Source organism: Chlorocebus sabaeus, chromosome 1 (assembly GCF_047675955.1).
Source record: "Chlorocebus sabaeus isolate Y175 chromosome 1, mChlSab1.0.hap1, whole genome shotgun sequence".
In the NCBI taxonomy this organism is placed as follows: Eukaryota; Metazoa; Chordata; class Mammalia; order Primates; family Cercopithecidae; genus Chlorocebus; species Chlorocebus sabaeus.
In genome coordinates this window covers 11,030,189-11,046,612 of record NC_132904.1, presented here as the reverse complement: position 1 = coordinate 11,046,612, position 16,424 = coordinate 11,030,189, and the positions used below count along the sequence as shown (strand labels likewise).

The 16,424-nt window shown below is 46.6% G+C and overlaps 1 protein-coding gene, 1 long non-coding RNA gene and 9 other non-coding genes across 14 annotated transcripts in view; 2 read left to right on the top strand and 9 right to left on the bottom strand.

The window, feature by feature from the left end:
• Positions 1-2,054: 2,054 nt before the first annotated feature.
• Positions 2,055-6,199, bottom strand: LOC103233820 (uncharacterized). 2 transcript variants are annotated; one of them, XR_005240583.2, is made up of 11 exons: positions 5,736-6,199; positions 5,447-5,530; positions 5,200-5,250; positions 4,826-4,858; positions 4,339-4,385; positions 4,117-4,147; positions 3,868-3,906; positions 3,394-3,434; positions 3,127-3,158; positions 2,973-2,998; positions 2,055-2,485 (listed from the first exon to the last, which is right to left on the bottom strand). It is a non-coding gene; the product is annotated as an uncharacterized lncRNA (long non-coding RNA). The 2 variants fall into 2 exon arrangements; XR_497500.3 differs by having other exon boundaries at positions 2,055-2,998; positions 5,736-6,198.
• On the bottom strand, positions 3,229-3,354 carry LOC119624607 (small nucleolar RNA SNORD22). Its single transcript, XR_005240763.1, has one exon. It is a non-coding gene; the product is annotated as a small nucleolar RNA SNORD22 (small nucleolar RNA).
• Positions 3,643-3,711, bottom strand: LOC119624604 (small nucleolar RNA SNORD31). Its single transcript, XR_005240761.1, has one exon. It is a non-coding gene; the product is annotated as a small nucleolar RNA SNORD31 (small nucleolar RNA).
• On the bottom strand, positions 3,979-4,048 carry LOC119624603 (small nucleolar RNA SNORD30). Its single transcript, XR_005240760.1, has one exon. It is a non-coding gene; the product is annotated as a small nucleolar RNA SNORD30 (small nucleolar RNA).
• LOC119624599 (small nucleolar RNA SNORD29) lies at positions 4,217-4,281 on the bottom strand. Its single transcript, XR_005240756.1, has one exon. It is a non-coding gene; the product is annotated as a small nucleolar RNA SNORD29 (small nucleolar RNA).
• Positions 4,483-4,607, bottom strand: LOC119624608 (small nucleolar RNA SNORD22). The gene has a single exon (XR_005240764.1). It is a non-coding gene; the product is annotated as a small nucleolar RNA SNORD22 (small nucleolar RNA).
• Positions 4,928-5,002, bottom strand: LOC119624600 (small nucleolar RNA SNORD28). Its single transcript, XR_005240757.1, has one exon. It is a non-coding gene; the product is annotated as a small nucleolar RNA SNORD28 (small nucleolar RNA).
• Positions 5,324-5,395, bottom strand: LOC119624601 (small nucleolar RNA SNORD27). Its single transcript, XR_005240758.1, has one exon. It is a non-coding gene; the product is annotated as a small nucleolar RNA SNORD27 (small nucleolar RNA).
• Positions 5,605-5,678, bottom strand: LOC119624602 (small nucleolar RNA SNORD26). Its single transcript, XR_005240759.1, has one exon. It is a non-coding gene; the product is annotated as a small nucleolar RNA SNORD26 (small nucleolar RNA).
• Positions 6,200-6,408: 209 nt separating the features above from the next.
• The window catches only part of SLC3A2 (solute carrier family 3 member 2), a 29,629-nt gene continuing 19,613 nt past the window's right edge, over positions 6,409-16,424 (top strand). For 2 of the 3 annotated variants that reach the window (XM_073015354.1, XM_037999180.2), the window contains exon 1: positions 6,409-6,684. In XM_073015354.1, coding sequence (XP_072871455.1) covers positions 6,573-6,684 — 112 coding nt within the window. In that variant the 5' untranslated portion in view covers positions 6,409-6,572. The remainder of the gene's footprint in view (positions 6,685-16,424) is intronic. The other variant, XM_073015352.1, reaches the window with a different exon arrangement.
• LOC119624511 (U2 spliceosomal RNA) lies at positions 15,640-15,826 on the top strand. Its single transcript, XR_005240683.1, has one exon. It is a non-coding gene; the product is annotated as a U2 spliceosomal RNA (small nuclear RNA).

Sequence of the window (16,424 nt, the reverse complement as noted above, 5' to 3'; positions counted from 1 at the left end):
GAATCACTTGAACCCGGGAGGCAGAGGTTGCAGTAAGCTGAGATCACACCACTGGACTCCAGCCTGGGTGACAGAGCAAAACTCCTTCTTAAAAATAAATGAAAATAAAAATACAAATAAATAAAAATGGTTAGAAATCCCATAACTTATCACTACTTGGTATCCATTCTCCCAAACACTCTGAGAAATATGAGTAGTCATTATCTGATGGCTTATAATGGAATCACCCGATGGGGAGCTACCTGTCAATGCAGGTTGGAGTCTCCAAGTTCAGGGAAGATTTAAAAAATTGCTCTTTTGAGGGACGCAGGGTGCAGTGGCTCATGCCTGTAATCTCAACACTTTGAGACACTGGGCAATGGGATCACTTGAGCCCAGTTCAAGACCAACTTGGGCAACATAGTGAGACTATCTCTACAAAAAATTAAAATTACCTGGGCATAATAGGCATGTCCCTATAGTCCTAGCTACTTGGGAAACTGAGGTGTCGGATCGCTTGAGCCCAGGAGCTTGAGGCTATGTTGAGACATGATGACACTACTACACTCCAGCCTGGGTGACAAAGAGCTTCTAAAAAAAAAAAAAAAAAAAAAAAATTCCCAAAACACTGAAGAAATCTCTCCAAAAATATTCTGGTTTGGGGGCTGCCTGGTTAAAAAGATTGAGGGCTGGCTTAAATACCTGATGGCTTAAAAAAAAAAAAAAAAAGAAAGAAAGAAAGAAAGAAAAGCGGCCAAGTGCAGATGTCTGTAATCCCAGTGCTTTGGGAGACAGAATTGGGTGGACTGCTTGAGCTCAGTTCAAGACCAGCCTAGGTAACATGGTGAAACTGTCTGTACTCTACCAAAAATACAAAATTAGCTGGGCGTGGTGGTGTGCACCTGTAGTCCCAGCTATTTGGGAGGCTGAGGTGGGAGAATCCCTGCAGCCCAGGAAGTTTAGGCTGCAATGAGCTGTGACTGCACAACTGTACCACAGCCTGGCTGACAGTGAGACTGTCTGAAAAAATTGAGAGCTGCTGACTAACCATACACAAGTTTACCCCCACAGTATCCACAGGTTGGCACCGTCCTTGTGCTTTCCCTTCTTCCTCAAGGCCAATTGAAAAGCGAGATTTGGCCAGGTGCGGTGGCTCACACCTGTAATCCCAGCACTTTAGGAGGCCGAGGCAGGCGGATCACCTGAGGTCGGGAGTTTGAGATCAGCGTGACCAACATGTAGAAATCTCATCTCTACTAAAAAAAAAAAAAAAATGTGTGTGTATATATATATATACACACACACACACACACACAAAAATTAGCTGGGCGTGGTGGCACATGCCTGTAATCTCAGCTACTTAGGAGGCTAAGGCAGGAGAATCGCTTGAACCCGAGAGGCGGAGGTTGCAGTGGGGAGATCCTGCTATTGCACTCCAGCCTGGGCAGTAAGAGTGAAACTCCGTCTCAAAATAAATAAAAAGCATAGATTATTTGGCTAGGCGCGGTGGCTCCCACCTATAATCCCAGCACTTTGGGAGGCCGAGGTGGGAGGATCCTGAGGTCAGGAGATTGAGAACATCCTGGTTAACACGATGAAGCCCCATCTCTACTAAAATCACTAAAAATTAGCTGGGTGTGGTGGCACACGCCTGTAGTCCCAGCTACTCAGGAGGCTGAGGCAGGGAAAATGGCTTGAACCTAGGTGGTGGAAGGTGCAGTGATCTGAGATCATGCCACCACATTCCAGCCTGGGTGACAAGAGCGAGACTACACCTGCTGGTTCAAGTGAAGGTTTGCTTGAGCCCAAAAGCTTGAATTTGTAGTGAGCTTGTGATCATGTCCCTGCACCATAGGACTAGGCAAGAGGGAAACTTTTAAAAAAAGCTCCAATGTAATGGTGTTGTGCACACCAAGATGGATGCTCTGCTCAGGTTAGTCATTTAACATACTGCCTAGAAGGCAGACCCTGTCAGGTGTCCCTTCCAGTTCCAGGGAATTGAGGGAACATGAGAGGAAGCCAGTTTCCCATGGAAATTTACACACTGGTGCTAAGGAGACACATACAAACAGGACTATGTAATCAATCATTTTATTATTTTCATCAACAACCAATACAGCAACACAAATTGACAGCCACTCCTCAAGGGAACCTTTTTTGTAGTTTAGAGCAACGCCCTGAATGAGCTGCCTACATGGCACATAGTATTTGCAACATGCAAATGGAGACCTAAAGGCTCATGATGGGAATAGAAGGTGGCTGTATACAGAGGAACAGAAATGGAGTTATGGGAAGCTCAATCAACAACCGGCAACAAGCTAGGTCAGTAGTTTGCCAAACTGGCCATCTATGCAGTGCCTGAGTTTTGGTTCTGGGCTTGCATCATGTAAGAAAGGCAGCAAAGTCTGGGTGCCATGAATCACACCTACAATCCCAGCACTTTGGGAAGATCTCTTAAAGCCGGGGCCTTGAGCGCAGCCTTGGTAGTAAAACCAAGCCCTTGTATCTAAAAAACAAAAGGGCAGGTAGATTCCACAGAAATAATTTGTAGGAAGGGGGCGATAAAATACAGAAACATCAACACACAGCAAACCCTCAACTGTTTCATTGGCTCCCAGTGTCTTAATCTGTGTCTGCTAACATTTTAAGGTACATCTAAAAGACCCCCTAAACCCAGCAAGCTTTTCATTTAAAATTCCTTCGTGAGGTACATCTAGGGAAAAAGTCCCTAAAGTGTGTTGATAAATTAGGCTCCTTGAATGCTGCCTTGGAGTAGGAAATGCAGCATTAGACTAAGCAAGCTGGGTAAAACCCAGTTAAAAATAGCAAACTCTCAGGGGGTCACTTCCTTGTGCCCAGGTAGACCCACCCAAAGGCATGATTCACAGTAAAGCTTTGAAGAAAAAAAAAAAAGCCGCCATGCCATTAAGACGACTAAAATTATGCTGTGGTAACTTCAACAGCTAGGTTATCCAAGGACTTGGAAAATTCACCTTCTGATGTCCTCCAAAACAGATTCCTGCAGAGGAAAAACAAAAGTTCTTATTGGATTGGAAAATATGAATGTACACAATATTTAATACTATGTAACCTAAGAGTAAAAGGTTGCTATTATAAAACCAGTTAAATATTTAAACAGATACCTACCATTTTTTATGCACCTTGTTCTTTACTCAGACCTGGAAAAATTAAAATCAATGTTTTCAACAAGTGATGATTACTCCCTTTCTTTGTATAGAAATATTTGTCATCCCTCAGACAGTTCCTTCTGGAACAAATCTTCCTCTTTTCCCCCAGCCAGTCCCAGTGGGTTCACCTTTACAGGCTCTGGGACTAGGACAGAGAGTAAGACGTGTGAAAGTTTCTTCATTGGGAATTTTTAGCGTAGTCCACCTTACATTTAGGTTTACTCACCTGTAACTTCAGTCTGGAGTGAACAGTAACACCTAGTTTTCCTGCAAAATCAAGAAAAAAAATGTAGTCTTGAGAGATTTTCATTCTACAGTACATTTTATAATCTCTGAACTATATCTGTTGCTTGGCAGACAGAAGTTTCAGGGCACATTTTAGAGGAAACACTACTTAGCCCAAGAACTTCCTATCGACTGTAATGCCTCCTCAAATAACTTGTAATTTTTAGAAGTTGTCACTGGAAGGCAGGCTCACAGCTCAGAAAATACCTTTCAGTCACATTGATCAGACTGGGGCGGTATTCAACTCATCACTGGTGAGCAGGTGATCATCACCTGGTGGTCCAGGAGATCAAAGATTTGGGTTAAGCCAGTTCTATCTGTACACATCCACCCAGACCACAGTGCCATCACACACAAAAATCACAGAAAATTGTATATAGCAGCCATTGATGGCAGCTATTGCAAAGCCACTTACCTCAAACTCCTCTTGAGTGCTAGAGAGAAGGTGCTGGCCCTGAAAGGAGGAAGACCAAGTCAGTAGTGCTTCTCCTATCCTGCATTAAGTTGTTCCCACCCATCATTCTTAGAAAATCAGATTTCAGAGTCTCAACAGCAAGTCATCAGCCGAACGAGATTCCATGTAAGTCATCATATATACAGGCCTAAAAAGGCAGTTTTTTCTACTCTATATGCTGAATGCATTGAATACAGTGAAATTACTCACCTTAGAGCCAGAGGTTATTGGTTAATAACACCTAGAGAAAAACAAAACTGTGGGTGAAAGATTCCTCAGACATGGTTACCCCCACTCCCTGCATTCTCCAATTTCTCAGGTGTTCATGTATTTTCACTGTCAGTCATAGTGAGCTAGTTTGATTCATCATAGAAACTGTCTGCTTGGTGGCATAAGCGGTAAGGGGAAAAAAAAAAAAAAAAATCAACTAACCTCTCAGCTCTGAAGGTTTTTCAATGGTATATGGCAACAAGCTGCTCCTGAATCAAAAAAATCAATCAATTAGCTAATTATCCCAAACAGCCAAAACTATTTTAGTTACGGTTGCTAGTGGACAAGCTAAGAAAAGGTAACCAAATGCCTCAGACAGTTCCTTATGGAATAAGCGCTCATGCCCTTTTTCAGTTAACCCTGGCGGTTTCACAATTACTGGTTCCCAGGCTAGAACAGGGGTGAGGCAGGATGTTTCCTCCTCATTGGAGCTGAACCGTGGAAAGCTACAACTGACAAGCATTTGTCTGACCCTGGGCAGATCAGTGGGCATCTATCTGAGAGAAAAAAGGGGAGGTCTGGAAACATCACTACGGAGAACAAGAGGAACCAGAAAACTTTATGGTTTAAGCAGGCTTTGGCAACAAACATCAAGATGGCTAAGTTATCAATTAGATAATAGGCCCATAGAATTAAAAAAGCAACGTACTGTAAGATAGAGGCAGACTGTCATGAGGAATACCTGGAAAGCAAAGCAAATTAGTTATCTTAAGGTATTAGGATGGAATGAAACTTATTCATAATCAACAACTGCCATCAGAACTCTAACATGCTATTAATTTTTGTACCTCACAGAACATCAGCTTATCAATTCAAATCATCTGACAGTAAAGTGATCGATATATGGATGAGGATAACAGCGAACCCTTACAAGAACTGTAGTACCCGGGTGCGATCTCGCTCCCCAGAAAATTATTTCAAGAGGAACAAGATGGAAGGCGCCAAAAAAACAATTGCTTCCGCCGGCCACTTGTTCTCTTGTGAACATTTACAGAGATGACACACACCAATTTGAATAATTACCTGTATTCACCCTGGGAGGCAGCTGAATTCCTCAGGATAGATGATGAGATGCTGTAGACAACAGAGGAAGGCATTTTATGTACCTAAAAATAGTCATTCAAAGACCCCTGAAGACCTCACTATCACTTCTCAGTAGTAACATGACATCACTTATAAGTTCAGCCATATGCTTGTCATTTTGTGTTCATCACGGAGTGGTTATCTAGCAAGGTCTCCTCTGTAAGAGCATAAAAGCATGTACACCTACCTGGAACATTACTGTAACGCTGGCTTTGCAGAAAGATGGGTCTTGTCCCATTCCTTCACCAGTGAGCTCTTGTGGTCTAAACATCTGAAAAATAACACCCTTCACTAACACCTCAGACAAATCCATAGGTCCCTGACATTTATTGCGTACAGTACAGTGCTACTCAGAATTTTTGTTTTCTCCACTAATCCATCAGAAAGAGAGAGTTCAGTTTGTAAAATCATCCCCGTAGCAACTTGTACACACTCAACGAAAGAGCAGAGGTTAAGAAATGGCCATAAGAACTTACTGTAACATAGAGCTCTCTTCGATTCCAACGTGCGCGTAAACCCTGCAGACAAGAGTCCAAGAAGACATTAGGTCAACACAGGGCATTTCGAAAACGCTATCTTCTGAGCCGACGGCTAAGTAAGAGGCTTGCAGGGCCCATCTCCTCAGAGTCACTTATCCTCACGGAGCTCAGTACAGGTCTGTGAAAAGGTCCTCATCATAGGGAGGGGTCCTGCACGGCCCGCCATGGCCATTTTGTCCTTCACAAAGCCCCGTTGCTACTTAATTTAAGTCTCGAGGCCACCCACAAGACCTCACCCGCCAGTCACCCTGGCCAGACAGCTACAACACAGAAGGCATAGCGCGTGCTATGCGAAGTTCGCACAATCGTTCAAAAGAAAAGAAACGGACAAAGCACAAAACACTGACAGCCACAAAGCTTACGAAATCACCTACCAGCGGCAGTAGAAAAATGAGACCGAAATTGGCACGGAGAGACGATTAAATACCATCCCGCAGAGGCCCACGGGATTTGGGGGCGGGGCTATGGCGAGCGCACGCGCATACGTTGACCGCATGCGACCCCGGGGAGTTGTGGGTAGAGAGTTCCAGGGAAGGAGGGTGTGGACAAAGCGCTACCTGAACTTGCGGCGCGAAAAGGGCGCGCATGCGTCCTACGGAACCTCACCGACCGCATTGCGGCTTAGTTTTCTCACCCAGTGCATGTGGCAGGAGCGGTGAGGTCACTGCCTCACGCGGATCCTGGACTGACGGTCACGACTGCTTACCCGCTAACCCTGTTCTGAGCTCCCCCTTGCCCCCACACACCCGAAACCTGTGTGCAGGATCCGCCTCCATGGAGCTACAGCCTCCTGAAGCCTCCACCGCCGTCGTTTCGATTCCCCGCCAGCTGCCGGGCTCACATTCGGAGGCTGGTGTCCAGGGTCTCACCGCAGGGGATGACTCAGGTACTGGATCCCGAGCTAAACTCGGGAGGAGGTCCCCTTTGGTGGAGCCATTTCGGGAAAGTAAGTCAGGGCGTAAGTGCTCCACTGAAGACAGGATCTGATTTTTTCCTAACTGGTCCCCTATGTCCTGTCTTCTGGTGCGTTTTCTTTAGATCTTGGACTATTACGGGCCAACATTAGCTAACATTTATGGAGCACCGTTTTAAGCACACTGTATTAATCGATTAATCCATCAAAATCCCAAGAGCTAGGTAGGATGACAACCCGCATTTTATTGTTGGGGAATCTTAAAGGGCTCCAGCGGTGCTGCCTGCTGCAACTCCTGCCTAATCACTATGGTTGCAGTCAGCTATAGACTGTTTTACTGAGACCGGACAGCATTAGTTCAGTCGTTCGTGGTAAACATCTACGTGTACAAGCACACTTTATAAACTTTTTTTTTTCTGAGACAGAGTTTTGCTCTGTCGCCCAGAGTGCAGTGGCGGAATGTCGGTTCACTGCAACCTCTGCCTCCCAGTTTCAAGCGATTCTCCTTCCTTAGCCTCCTGAGTAGCTGGGATTACAGGCTCCCGCAATCATCAAGCCACGCTAATTTTTGTATTTTTAGGAGAGACGGGGTTTCATCATGTTGGCCAGGCTGGTCTCGAACTGCTGACCTCTGGTGACCTCCTGCCTCAGCCTCCCAAAGTGCTGGGATTACAGGCGTAGGCCACCACACCCAGCCTGGCTCAGCATTTTGGGAGGCCAAGGCGGGAGGATCTCTTGAACCCAAGAGTTCAAGACCAGCCTAAGCAACATAGTGAGAAACCGATACCCATCTCTACAGAAAAATAAAAAAATTAGCCAGGAGCGGTGGTGCATGCCTGTAGCCTCAGCTACTTGGGAGGCTAAGGTGGGAGGATTGCTTGAGCCCAGGAATTTGAGGCTGTGAGTTGTGATCAAGCCACTGCACTGCACTCCAGCCTGGATAACTGATACCCTGTCTCAAAAAAAAAAAAAAAAATGTAGGACAGATAAACTATGGAAAATCAAGATGGCCCAGAGTAGACAGACAAGGCTGGGGAGGTTGTGAGTGGGAATGGCAGTTGGGAAATGCTTTATAGAGTGGGCCTGAAAGGGTTGAAAGACTCCGGAGGGGAATTCTGGTTAAAGAAACAACTGGAGCACAAGCTTGGTGCTAGAAAAAGAAGGAAGTGTGTGGCTACAATTCATGAAAGACGGGCAAAAGGGGAGTATTAGAATATAAAACTGGAATGTATTTCCTGGGGAAAGCCACCTAAGCAGGACCTTGAGAGCAAAGCTAAATCACTTGAATCATAGATAGAAAAAAAAAACCAGGGAGAGTTTTTAAGTAGGAAAGTGATAAGACATTGAGGGATAAGATGGAGACAAGGTCATTAATTAGATTGCCATAGTAGTTTAGGCAAGAGAATTCAATACTAGCAAGTGTAATGGCGGTGGAAGTGGAAAAGAGGGGATTTGGGTTAGGGGTCTCCAACTCACCTACAGAAATCAGCTAAGTAATGTAGGTAAGTGAAATGAACTGAGTTGGGACTCTGGTGAACTGGGCAGCCCTTTCACAGCTCCAGCTGATTGTTGCCTTGTGACAGTATTGTCTCTGTGTGATCAAATAGTTTTCAAAAGAATCCAGAAGTCCAGAATTGTGTATTTACCCACTTTAAAATGTTGAGTTTAAATTTTTTTGGCCGGGCGCGGTGGCTCATGTCAGTAATCCCAGCACTTTGGGAGGCCAAAGTGGGCGGATCACCTGAGGTCAGGAGTTAGAGACCAACATGGCCAACATGGTGAAACCCCTTCTCTACTAAACTACTAAATACAAAAATAAGCCGGGCGTGGTGTGGGTGCGGTGGCGGGTGATTGTAATCCCAGCTACTTACGAGGGTGAGGCAGGAGAAGCGATTGAACCCGGGAGGTGGAAGTTGCAGTGAGCCAAGATCACCCCACTGCACTCCAGCCTGGGGGACAAGAGCGAGTCTCAAAAACAAACAAACAAAAAACCAAAATATGCCTGTGGGCCAAAGGTGGCCGTGATTGTGAGTTTGCAACCTCTTGTGTAGTGACATAGAATCTACTAGAAAAGAGGGCATTTAAAAAAAAGTAGGCTGGGTAGAGCGGCTCACGCCTGTAATCCTGAAGGGGGCCAGCCCCTCCACACCTGTGGGTATTTCTTGTCAGGTGGGACGAGAGACTGACAAAATAAGACAGAGAGACAAACTATAGAGGAAGAAAAGTGGGCCGAGGGAACCGACACTCAGCATAAGGAGGACCCGCACCGCCACCGGTCTCTGAGTTCCCTCAGCATTTATTGATCACTATCTCTACCATCTCGGTCAGGGAGATGTGGCAGAACTATAGGGTAATGGTGGGGAGAGGGTCAGCAGGAAAACATGTGAGCAAAGGACTCTGTTATAAATAAGTTTAAGGAAAGGTGCTGTGCCTCGATGTGCATGTAGGCCAGATTTATGTTTGACTTTACACAAACATCTCAGTGCAGTAAAGAGCAGTATTGCCGGCCAGGCGCGGTGGCTCATGCCTGTAATCCCAGCACTGTAATCCCAGCACTTTGGGAGGCCGAGGCGGGCGGATCACGAGGTCAGGAGATCGAGACCATCCTGGCTAACATGGTGAAACCCCGTCTCTACTAAAATACAAAAAAATTAGCTGGGTGTGATGGCGCGCACCTGTAGTCCCAGCTACTTGGGAGGCTGAGGCAGGAGAATGGCGGGAACCCGGGAGGCGGAGCTTGCAGTGAGCAGAGATTGCACCACTGCACTCCAGCCTGGGTGACAAGGCAAGACTCCGTCTCAAAAAAAAAAAAGCAGTATTGCCGCCAGCATGTCTAACCTCCATCGATAAGGCAGTTTTCTCCTATCTCAGTAAATAGAATGTAATGTACGATCAGGTTTTATACGGAGACATTCCATTGCCCAGGGACGAGCAGGAGACAGGTGCCTTCCTTTTATCTCAACTGCAAAGAGGCCTTCCTCTTTCACTAATCCTCCTCAGCACAGACCCTTTACGGGTGTCTGGGGGATGGTCGGGTCTTTCCCTTCCCACGAGGCCATATCTCAGGCTGTCTCAGTGGGGAGAAACCTTGGACAATACCCAGGCTTTGTTGGGCAGCGGTCCCTGCGGCCTTCCGCGGTGCATTGTGTCCCTGGGTACTCGAGACTGGAGAATGGCGGTGACTTTTACCAAGCATACTGCCTGCAAACACATTTTTAACAAAGCACATCCTGCACAGCCCTAAATCCATTAAACCTTGAGTCAATACAGCACATGTTTCTGCAAGCACAGAGTTGGGGGCTAGGGTTACAGATTAATAGCATCTCAAGGCAGAAGAATTTTTCTTAGTACAGATCAAAATGGAATTTCTTATGTCTTCCTTTTTTACATAGACACAGTAACAGTCTGATCTCTTTTTTCTTTCCCCCACATAATCCCAGCACTTTGGGGGGCCAAGGCAAGCAGTCTGCTTGAGCCCAGGAGTTTGAGACCAGCCTGGGCAACATACGGAGACCCGTCTCTGCAAAAATAAAAATTAGCTGAGTGTAGTGGTTCATGTGCATAGTCCCAGTTCTGGGGGAGGCTGAGGTAGGGAGGATTGCTTGAGCCCAGGAGTTCAAGGCTGCAGTGAGCTTTAATTGTGCAACAAATAGAGACCCTGTCTCAAAAATAAAAGAGGGTTTCACTCTTGGTCACTGTAACCTCAAACTCCTGGGCTCAAGCAATCCTCTGGGCTGAGCTGGGAGTACAGGCACTGGCCACTATGCCCAGCTAATTTATTTTACTTTTTGTATAGACAGAGGTCTTGCTGTGTTGCCCAGGCTGGTCTCAAACTCCTGGGCTCAGGTGATTCTCAAGCCTTGGCCTCCCAAAGCAATCTGTAGTTAACAGACTTAGTCTGACTTCCTGGCTCTGGCGTCTTCCCTTCTAGTTCATTCTCCACACCGTAGTCAGAGCGATCTTTACAAATAAAAACTCTGGTCTGTCGGGCACCATGGCTCATGCTGGGAGGCCTAGGTGGGTGGATCACTTGAGGTTGGGAGTTTGAGACCAGCCAGACCAACATGGAGGAACCTTGTCTCTACTAAAAATACACCATCAGCCAGGCATGGTCGCGCATGCCTGTAATCCCAGCTACTCAGCGGGCTGAGGCAGGAGAATTACTTGAGGAAGGCGGAGGTTGTGGTGAGCTGAGATCGAGCCACTGCACTCCAACCTGGCCTATAAGAGCGAAACCTCTCAAAAAAAAAAAAAAAAAAAAGTCTGGTCAGGTCTCACTTCAGCTCACAATCCTTCAGTGCCTCTCCGTTGCCTTTAGCTATAGCCCAACTTGATCAATACAGCCATTAAGAAGTGCTGCTAGGCCGGGCGCGGTGGCTCAAGCCTGTAATCCCAGCACTTTGGGAGGCCAAGACGGGCGGATCACGAGGTCAGGAGATCGAGACCATCCTGGCTAATACGGTGAAACCCCGTCTCTACTAAAAATACAAAAAACTAGCCGGGTGAGTTGGCGGGTGCCTGTAATCCCAGCTACTCAGGAGGCTGAGGCAGGAGAATGGCGTAAACCCGGGAGGCGGAGCTTGCAGTGAGCTGAGATCCAGCCACTGCACTCCAGCCTGGGCGACAGAGCGAGACTCCGTCTCAAAAAAAAAAAAAAAAAAAAAAAAAGTGCTGCTAGACTGGGCACGTAATTCCAGCACTTTGGGAGGCCGAGGCGGGCAGATCACTTGAGGTCAGGAGTTCAAGACCAGCCTGGGCAATGTGGTGAAATTGTGTCTCTACTAAAAATGCAACAATTAGCTGGACATGTTGGAGTGTGCCTGTAATCTCAACTACTCGGGAGGCTGAGGCATGAGAATTGCTTGAACCCGGGAGGTGGAGATTGCGATGAGCTGAGATCACCCCATTGAACTCCAGCCTGGGCGACACAGTGAGACTCTGTCTCAAAAAAAAAAAAAAAGAAAAAAAAAAGCCCTGCTTCTAACGGCCAATGGCTCACACCTGTAACCCCAGCACTTTGGGAGGCCAAGGTGAGAGGGTCCCTTGAGGCCAGAGGTTTGAGACCAGCCTGGGCAACATAGGAAGACGAAACCCCCATCTCTACAGGAAAAAGAAGCCCTGCCTCCCTATCACCACTGCTCCCCCAAGCCTAATCTACCCCTTCCCACCCACAATAAACTCCTTGGGGTTTGATTCAATGTGGGTAAATCATCCTGCTATCTCTTTTGTCTAGCAGAATACAATTCACAAATAGGACTCAATATACATTTATTAGTTACCTCTATAAGTTTTTTTCAGTTTGCCTTTTTATGTTGGGAATGCTATAAATTTTCAAATGATCATTTCTCAGCCAATTCATTGACTGTCTTACCAAATGATTTTGCTAGTAGCGAGGTCTGGAAAATGTTTGTTCAAGGAGCAACACTGCCCCCACCTGGCAGCAAGAGGCACTGCCTCAATTAATGGAGGGGAAGGATACGCAAATAACCAGTGCTTGGCAGGGAACTGGTAGACATGACAGTGGAAAAAAGGCTCAATTTCTTTTTGAGATGGAGTCTCGCTCTTCCCCAGGCTGGAGTGCAGTGGCTTGATCTCAGCTCACTGCAACCTCTGCCTCCCAGCTTAACGCAATTGTCTTGCCTCAGCCTCCTGGGTAGCTGGGATTACAGGTGCCCACCACCACTCCCAGCTGACTTTTGATTTTTGTATTTTTAGTAGAGACAGGGTTTCGCCATGTTGGCCAGGCTGGTCTCGAACTCCTGACCTCAAGTGATCAGACTGGCTCGGCCTCCCAAAGTGTTGGGATTACAGGCGTGAGCCACCACACTGGGCCTCAATTTCTTTTTGAACCAGGATCTCACTCTGTCGTCTAGGCTGGAATGCAGTGTGTGATCACAGCTCACTGCAGCGTTGAACTCCTGGGCTCAGAGGATCCTCCCACCTCAGCCTCCTGAGTAGCTGGGACTGTAGGCATGTGCCATCACACCCAGCTAATTCTTTAATTTTTTGGAGTGTGACAGTGCCTCACTATGGTGCCTAGGCTGGTCCCCAACTCCTGGGCTCAAGTGACCAAATTGCTGGGAAACAGGCATGAGCCACTGTACCTGGCCCAAAAGAACTAGCATAGAATTTCCTGGGTTGTGGAGGAGTGTGGCATTGAGGTGGTCTTCCAGGGAAGAGGTACTTTTACAACTGCGGTGGGTACCATGGGTGTCTGGGCCACCTGCTCATGCAGTGTACTAATATTTTCTGGTTCTGCTTTCAGCCTCATCCTGGATATACCATTTCCATCTTAATATCTGACTAAAGGGTCTGTCTGACTTTATGACTTGATAGGTCTGACAAGACCCAATTCATAATGGGGCAGTTCTGGATGCTTCATAGTCAAGCTTTCCAGTCACAGCCTTGACGCTGTTTCTCAAAAGGCACCTACTTCTCTGCTTTGGACAGCTTGGTCTTGCTCCAGAATCTCAGGGACTCGCATTGTGCTTTTGCCATAAGTTCTCCACTGCATTTTTTTTTTTCGCTACTGATACTTTGGCTCCCCCAGGATCTGCTGGGTTGCATGGCTTAAGTGGCAAGGCCGTGTGCATTGCAGCCTAGACTAGGTGCAGAGCCGTTTCCTACTCACAGTTTGAGTCAAAGTTGGCAGCTTACCCAGTGTGTGGGCTGGAGATATATTTCTAGGTATGGATGTGATAGACACCACACCCATGCATCCTTTTTGTCTTTAATGGTGGTACTGATCTCTGTCCCTCCCCAGGATGTGATGCTGCTTTTGATTTACTATCATGGCTGAAGAGAGGGAGGGGTTTTAGAGGGGTTTGTCCGTCCCACTATGATAGCTCTTATCTCTTAGGCCAAGGACCCAATGTGATTACTTCAACTCCTAGTATATCAGTCCTGTTAAATGTTTTTTTTTTTTTTTTTTGAGATGGAATGTGCTGGCTTGCAGTGGTGCCATCTGGCCTCACTGCAACTTTCATCTTCCGAGTTCAAGCAATTCTTGGACCTCAGCCTCCCAAGCAGCTGAGACTACAGGCGTGCACCACCACGCCTGGCTAATTTGTTTGTTTGTTTGTTTGTTTGTTTTGAGATAGAGTCCCACTCTGTTGCCCAGGCTGGAGTGCAGTGGCGCAATCTCGGCTCACTGCAACCTCTACCTCCCGGGTTTAAACAATTCTCCTGCCTCAGCCTCCCATGCCCAGCCCTCTTGGGCCTGAGGAAATGACTAGTGATGGGTCCATGGACAAGCAGACTTACTATGAGCTAGTAAGTTTTGGCTAAGACTTCAGTTACTGCCTGACACCTGTAAGTCCCCAGTCTAATGCAGGGATCATGATGATGCTTTGGGTTTCCAAGTCTCAATGTCAGTTCAGATCTTGTCCCCCAAATCCTCAAAGTGTTTAGGCATTTGCCTTTACCCAATAGTCTGAGTAGGTGATATGTTGACATACTCCCTTTTAGGAGGAACTGGCGGAACCATTACAGTTTTAGCATCCTTTCCTAGGGATTTGGGCACCTCTTCAGTAATTGAGTTTTGGATGTGAAAGTTGGTTCAGCTAGGTGCGGTGACTCATGCCTGTTATCCCAGCACTTTGGGAGGCCAAGGCGTTCAGATCACTTGAAGTCAGGAGTTTGAGACCAGGTTGGCCAACGTGGCGAAACCCCATCTCTACTAAAAATACAAAAATTAGCTGCGCGTGGTGGCGTGTGCCTGTAATCCCAGCTACTAGGGAGACTGAGGCGGGAGAGTCCCTTGAACCCTGGAGGTGGAGGATGTTGCAGTGAGCCTAGATAAAAAAAAAGTTGGCTCAGATCCGGGAGCCGAATGAAGGATTTTGACTGTGTATTATGGTGATGGCCCTTAGCTGCCTCTTCCTCCTCTATTCTTGCCTTTTTCTCTTTGTAGATGTGTAGTAGCATCTTTTTTGGCTATCCACATATTTTTCCCCTAAGGATGCCATGCTCTATTGTATCCACAACTCTGAATCGAACTCCCCATGGCTACCTACCCCTGCAACATTGCCAGTTTTATGGTAGTTGCATATTTCTGGCTTTTGGCAGCTAAGCAATGCTATCTGGCCTCTTTTATGTGTTGAAAGATACTTCTCCATATATCTTGAGTAACTCAGCTCTGTGACTGCTTCTCCTGTCATCAGCTGTGGACTGCTCAGAAGCCACCACTGAATTTCTAAGTGATGCTGATGCCCACCGATGTCACCAGTGTTTTCCTGATGGTTTTGTAAATGTGTCCTTTGGCTCCTTTCTTGGAACACTATTCTCTGGTCTCACATCGTACAGTACAGTATGTTTATCTATTCCAGCATGCCTACTTTTTTCAGTCACTTTTTTTTTTTTTTTTTTTTGGTTGGGGGATGGAGTTTCACTCTTGTCGCCCAGGCTGGAGGGCAATGGTGCGATTTCGGCTCGTTGCAACCTCCGCCTCTTGGGTTTAAGAGATTCTCTTGCCTCAGCTTCCTGAGTAGCTGGGATTACAGGTGCCTGCTACCATGCCCAGCTAATTTTTGTATTTTTAGTAGAGATGGGGTTTCACCGTGTTGGCCATGCTGGTCTTGAACTCCTGACCTCAGGTGATCCACCCTGATGGGAATGTTAATTATAGTAGTTTATTTGCTTTTTTTTGTGGGAGGGGTCTCACTCTATTGCCCAGGCTGGAGTGCAGTGGTACGATCTTGGCTCACTGTAACCTCTATCTCCTGAGTCCAAGCTATTCTCGTGCCTCAGCCTCCCAAGTAGCTGGGATTACAGGTTTGTGCCACCAAACCTGGCTAATTTTTGTATTTTTAATAGAGATGGGCCTTCACCATGTTGGCCAGGTTGGTTGCAAGCTCCTGACCTCAGGTAATCTGCCCTCCACAGCCTCCCAAAGTGCTGGGATTACAAGGTGAGCCACCACATCCAGCCATGCTTTTTTGGTCTGTAAGCAAGAATAGTATCTGTTCTTATCCTCTAACATCTCATCAGTTCTGTACTTGAGGATACTTTATCAGGTGGATTTTTGGAACAGGGAGATGGAACAAAAGCTTGCTCATCCTTTTTACAAGTCAATATAGTATTGCAGTACCTCCATGAATGTTATGGTTCTCCCTTTTGGGGTAGATGTCAGTTAAAATGCAGACTGTTGCATTCCACTGTATCTTTTGGTTTCTGGAAAAAACTTTAAGGTGAATCTGCTATTTTTCTTCTTCTTTCTCTTTCTTTTTTCTTTTTCTTTCTTTCTTTTTTTTTTTTTTTTTTTGAGACGGAGTTTCTTGTTACCCAGGCTGGAGTATGATGGACCAATCTCGGCTCACCACAACTTCCGCCTCCCGGGTTCAAGTGGTTCTCCTGCCTCAGCCTCCTGAGTAGCTGGGATTACAAGCATGCGCCACCACAATCAGCTAATTTTTTGTATTTTTAGTAGAGACGGGGTTTCTCCATATTGGTCAGGCTGATCTTGAACTTCTGACCTCAGGTGATGTGCCCACCTCGACCTCCCAAAGTGTTGGGATTACAGGCGTGAGCCACTGCGCCTGGCCTCTTTCCCTTTTTTCTTTCTTTTCTTTTCTTCCTTTTTTTTTTGAGACAGAGTCTTGCTCTGTCGCCAGGCTGGAGTGCAGTGGTGTGATTTCAGTTCACTGCAACCTCTGCCTCCTGTGTTAAAGTGAATCTCCTGCCTCAGCCTCCCGAATAGCTGGGACTACAGGCGT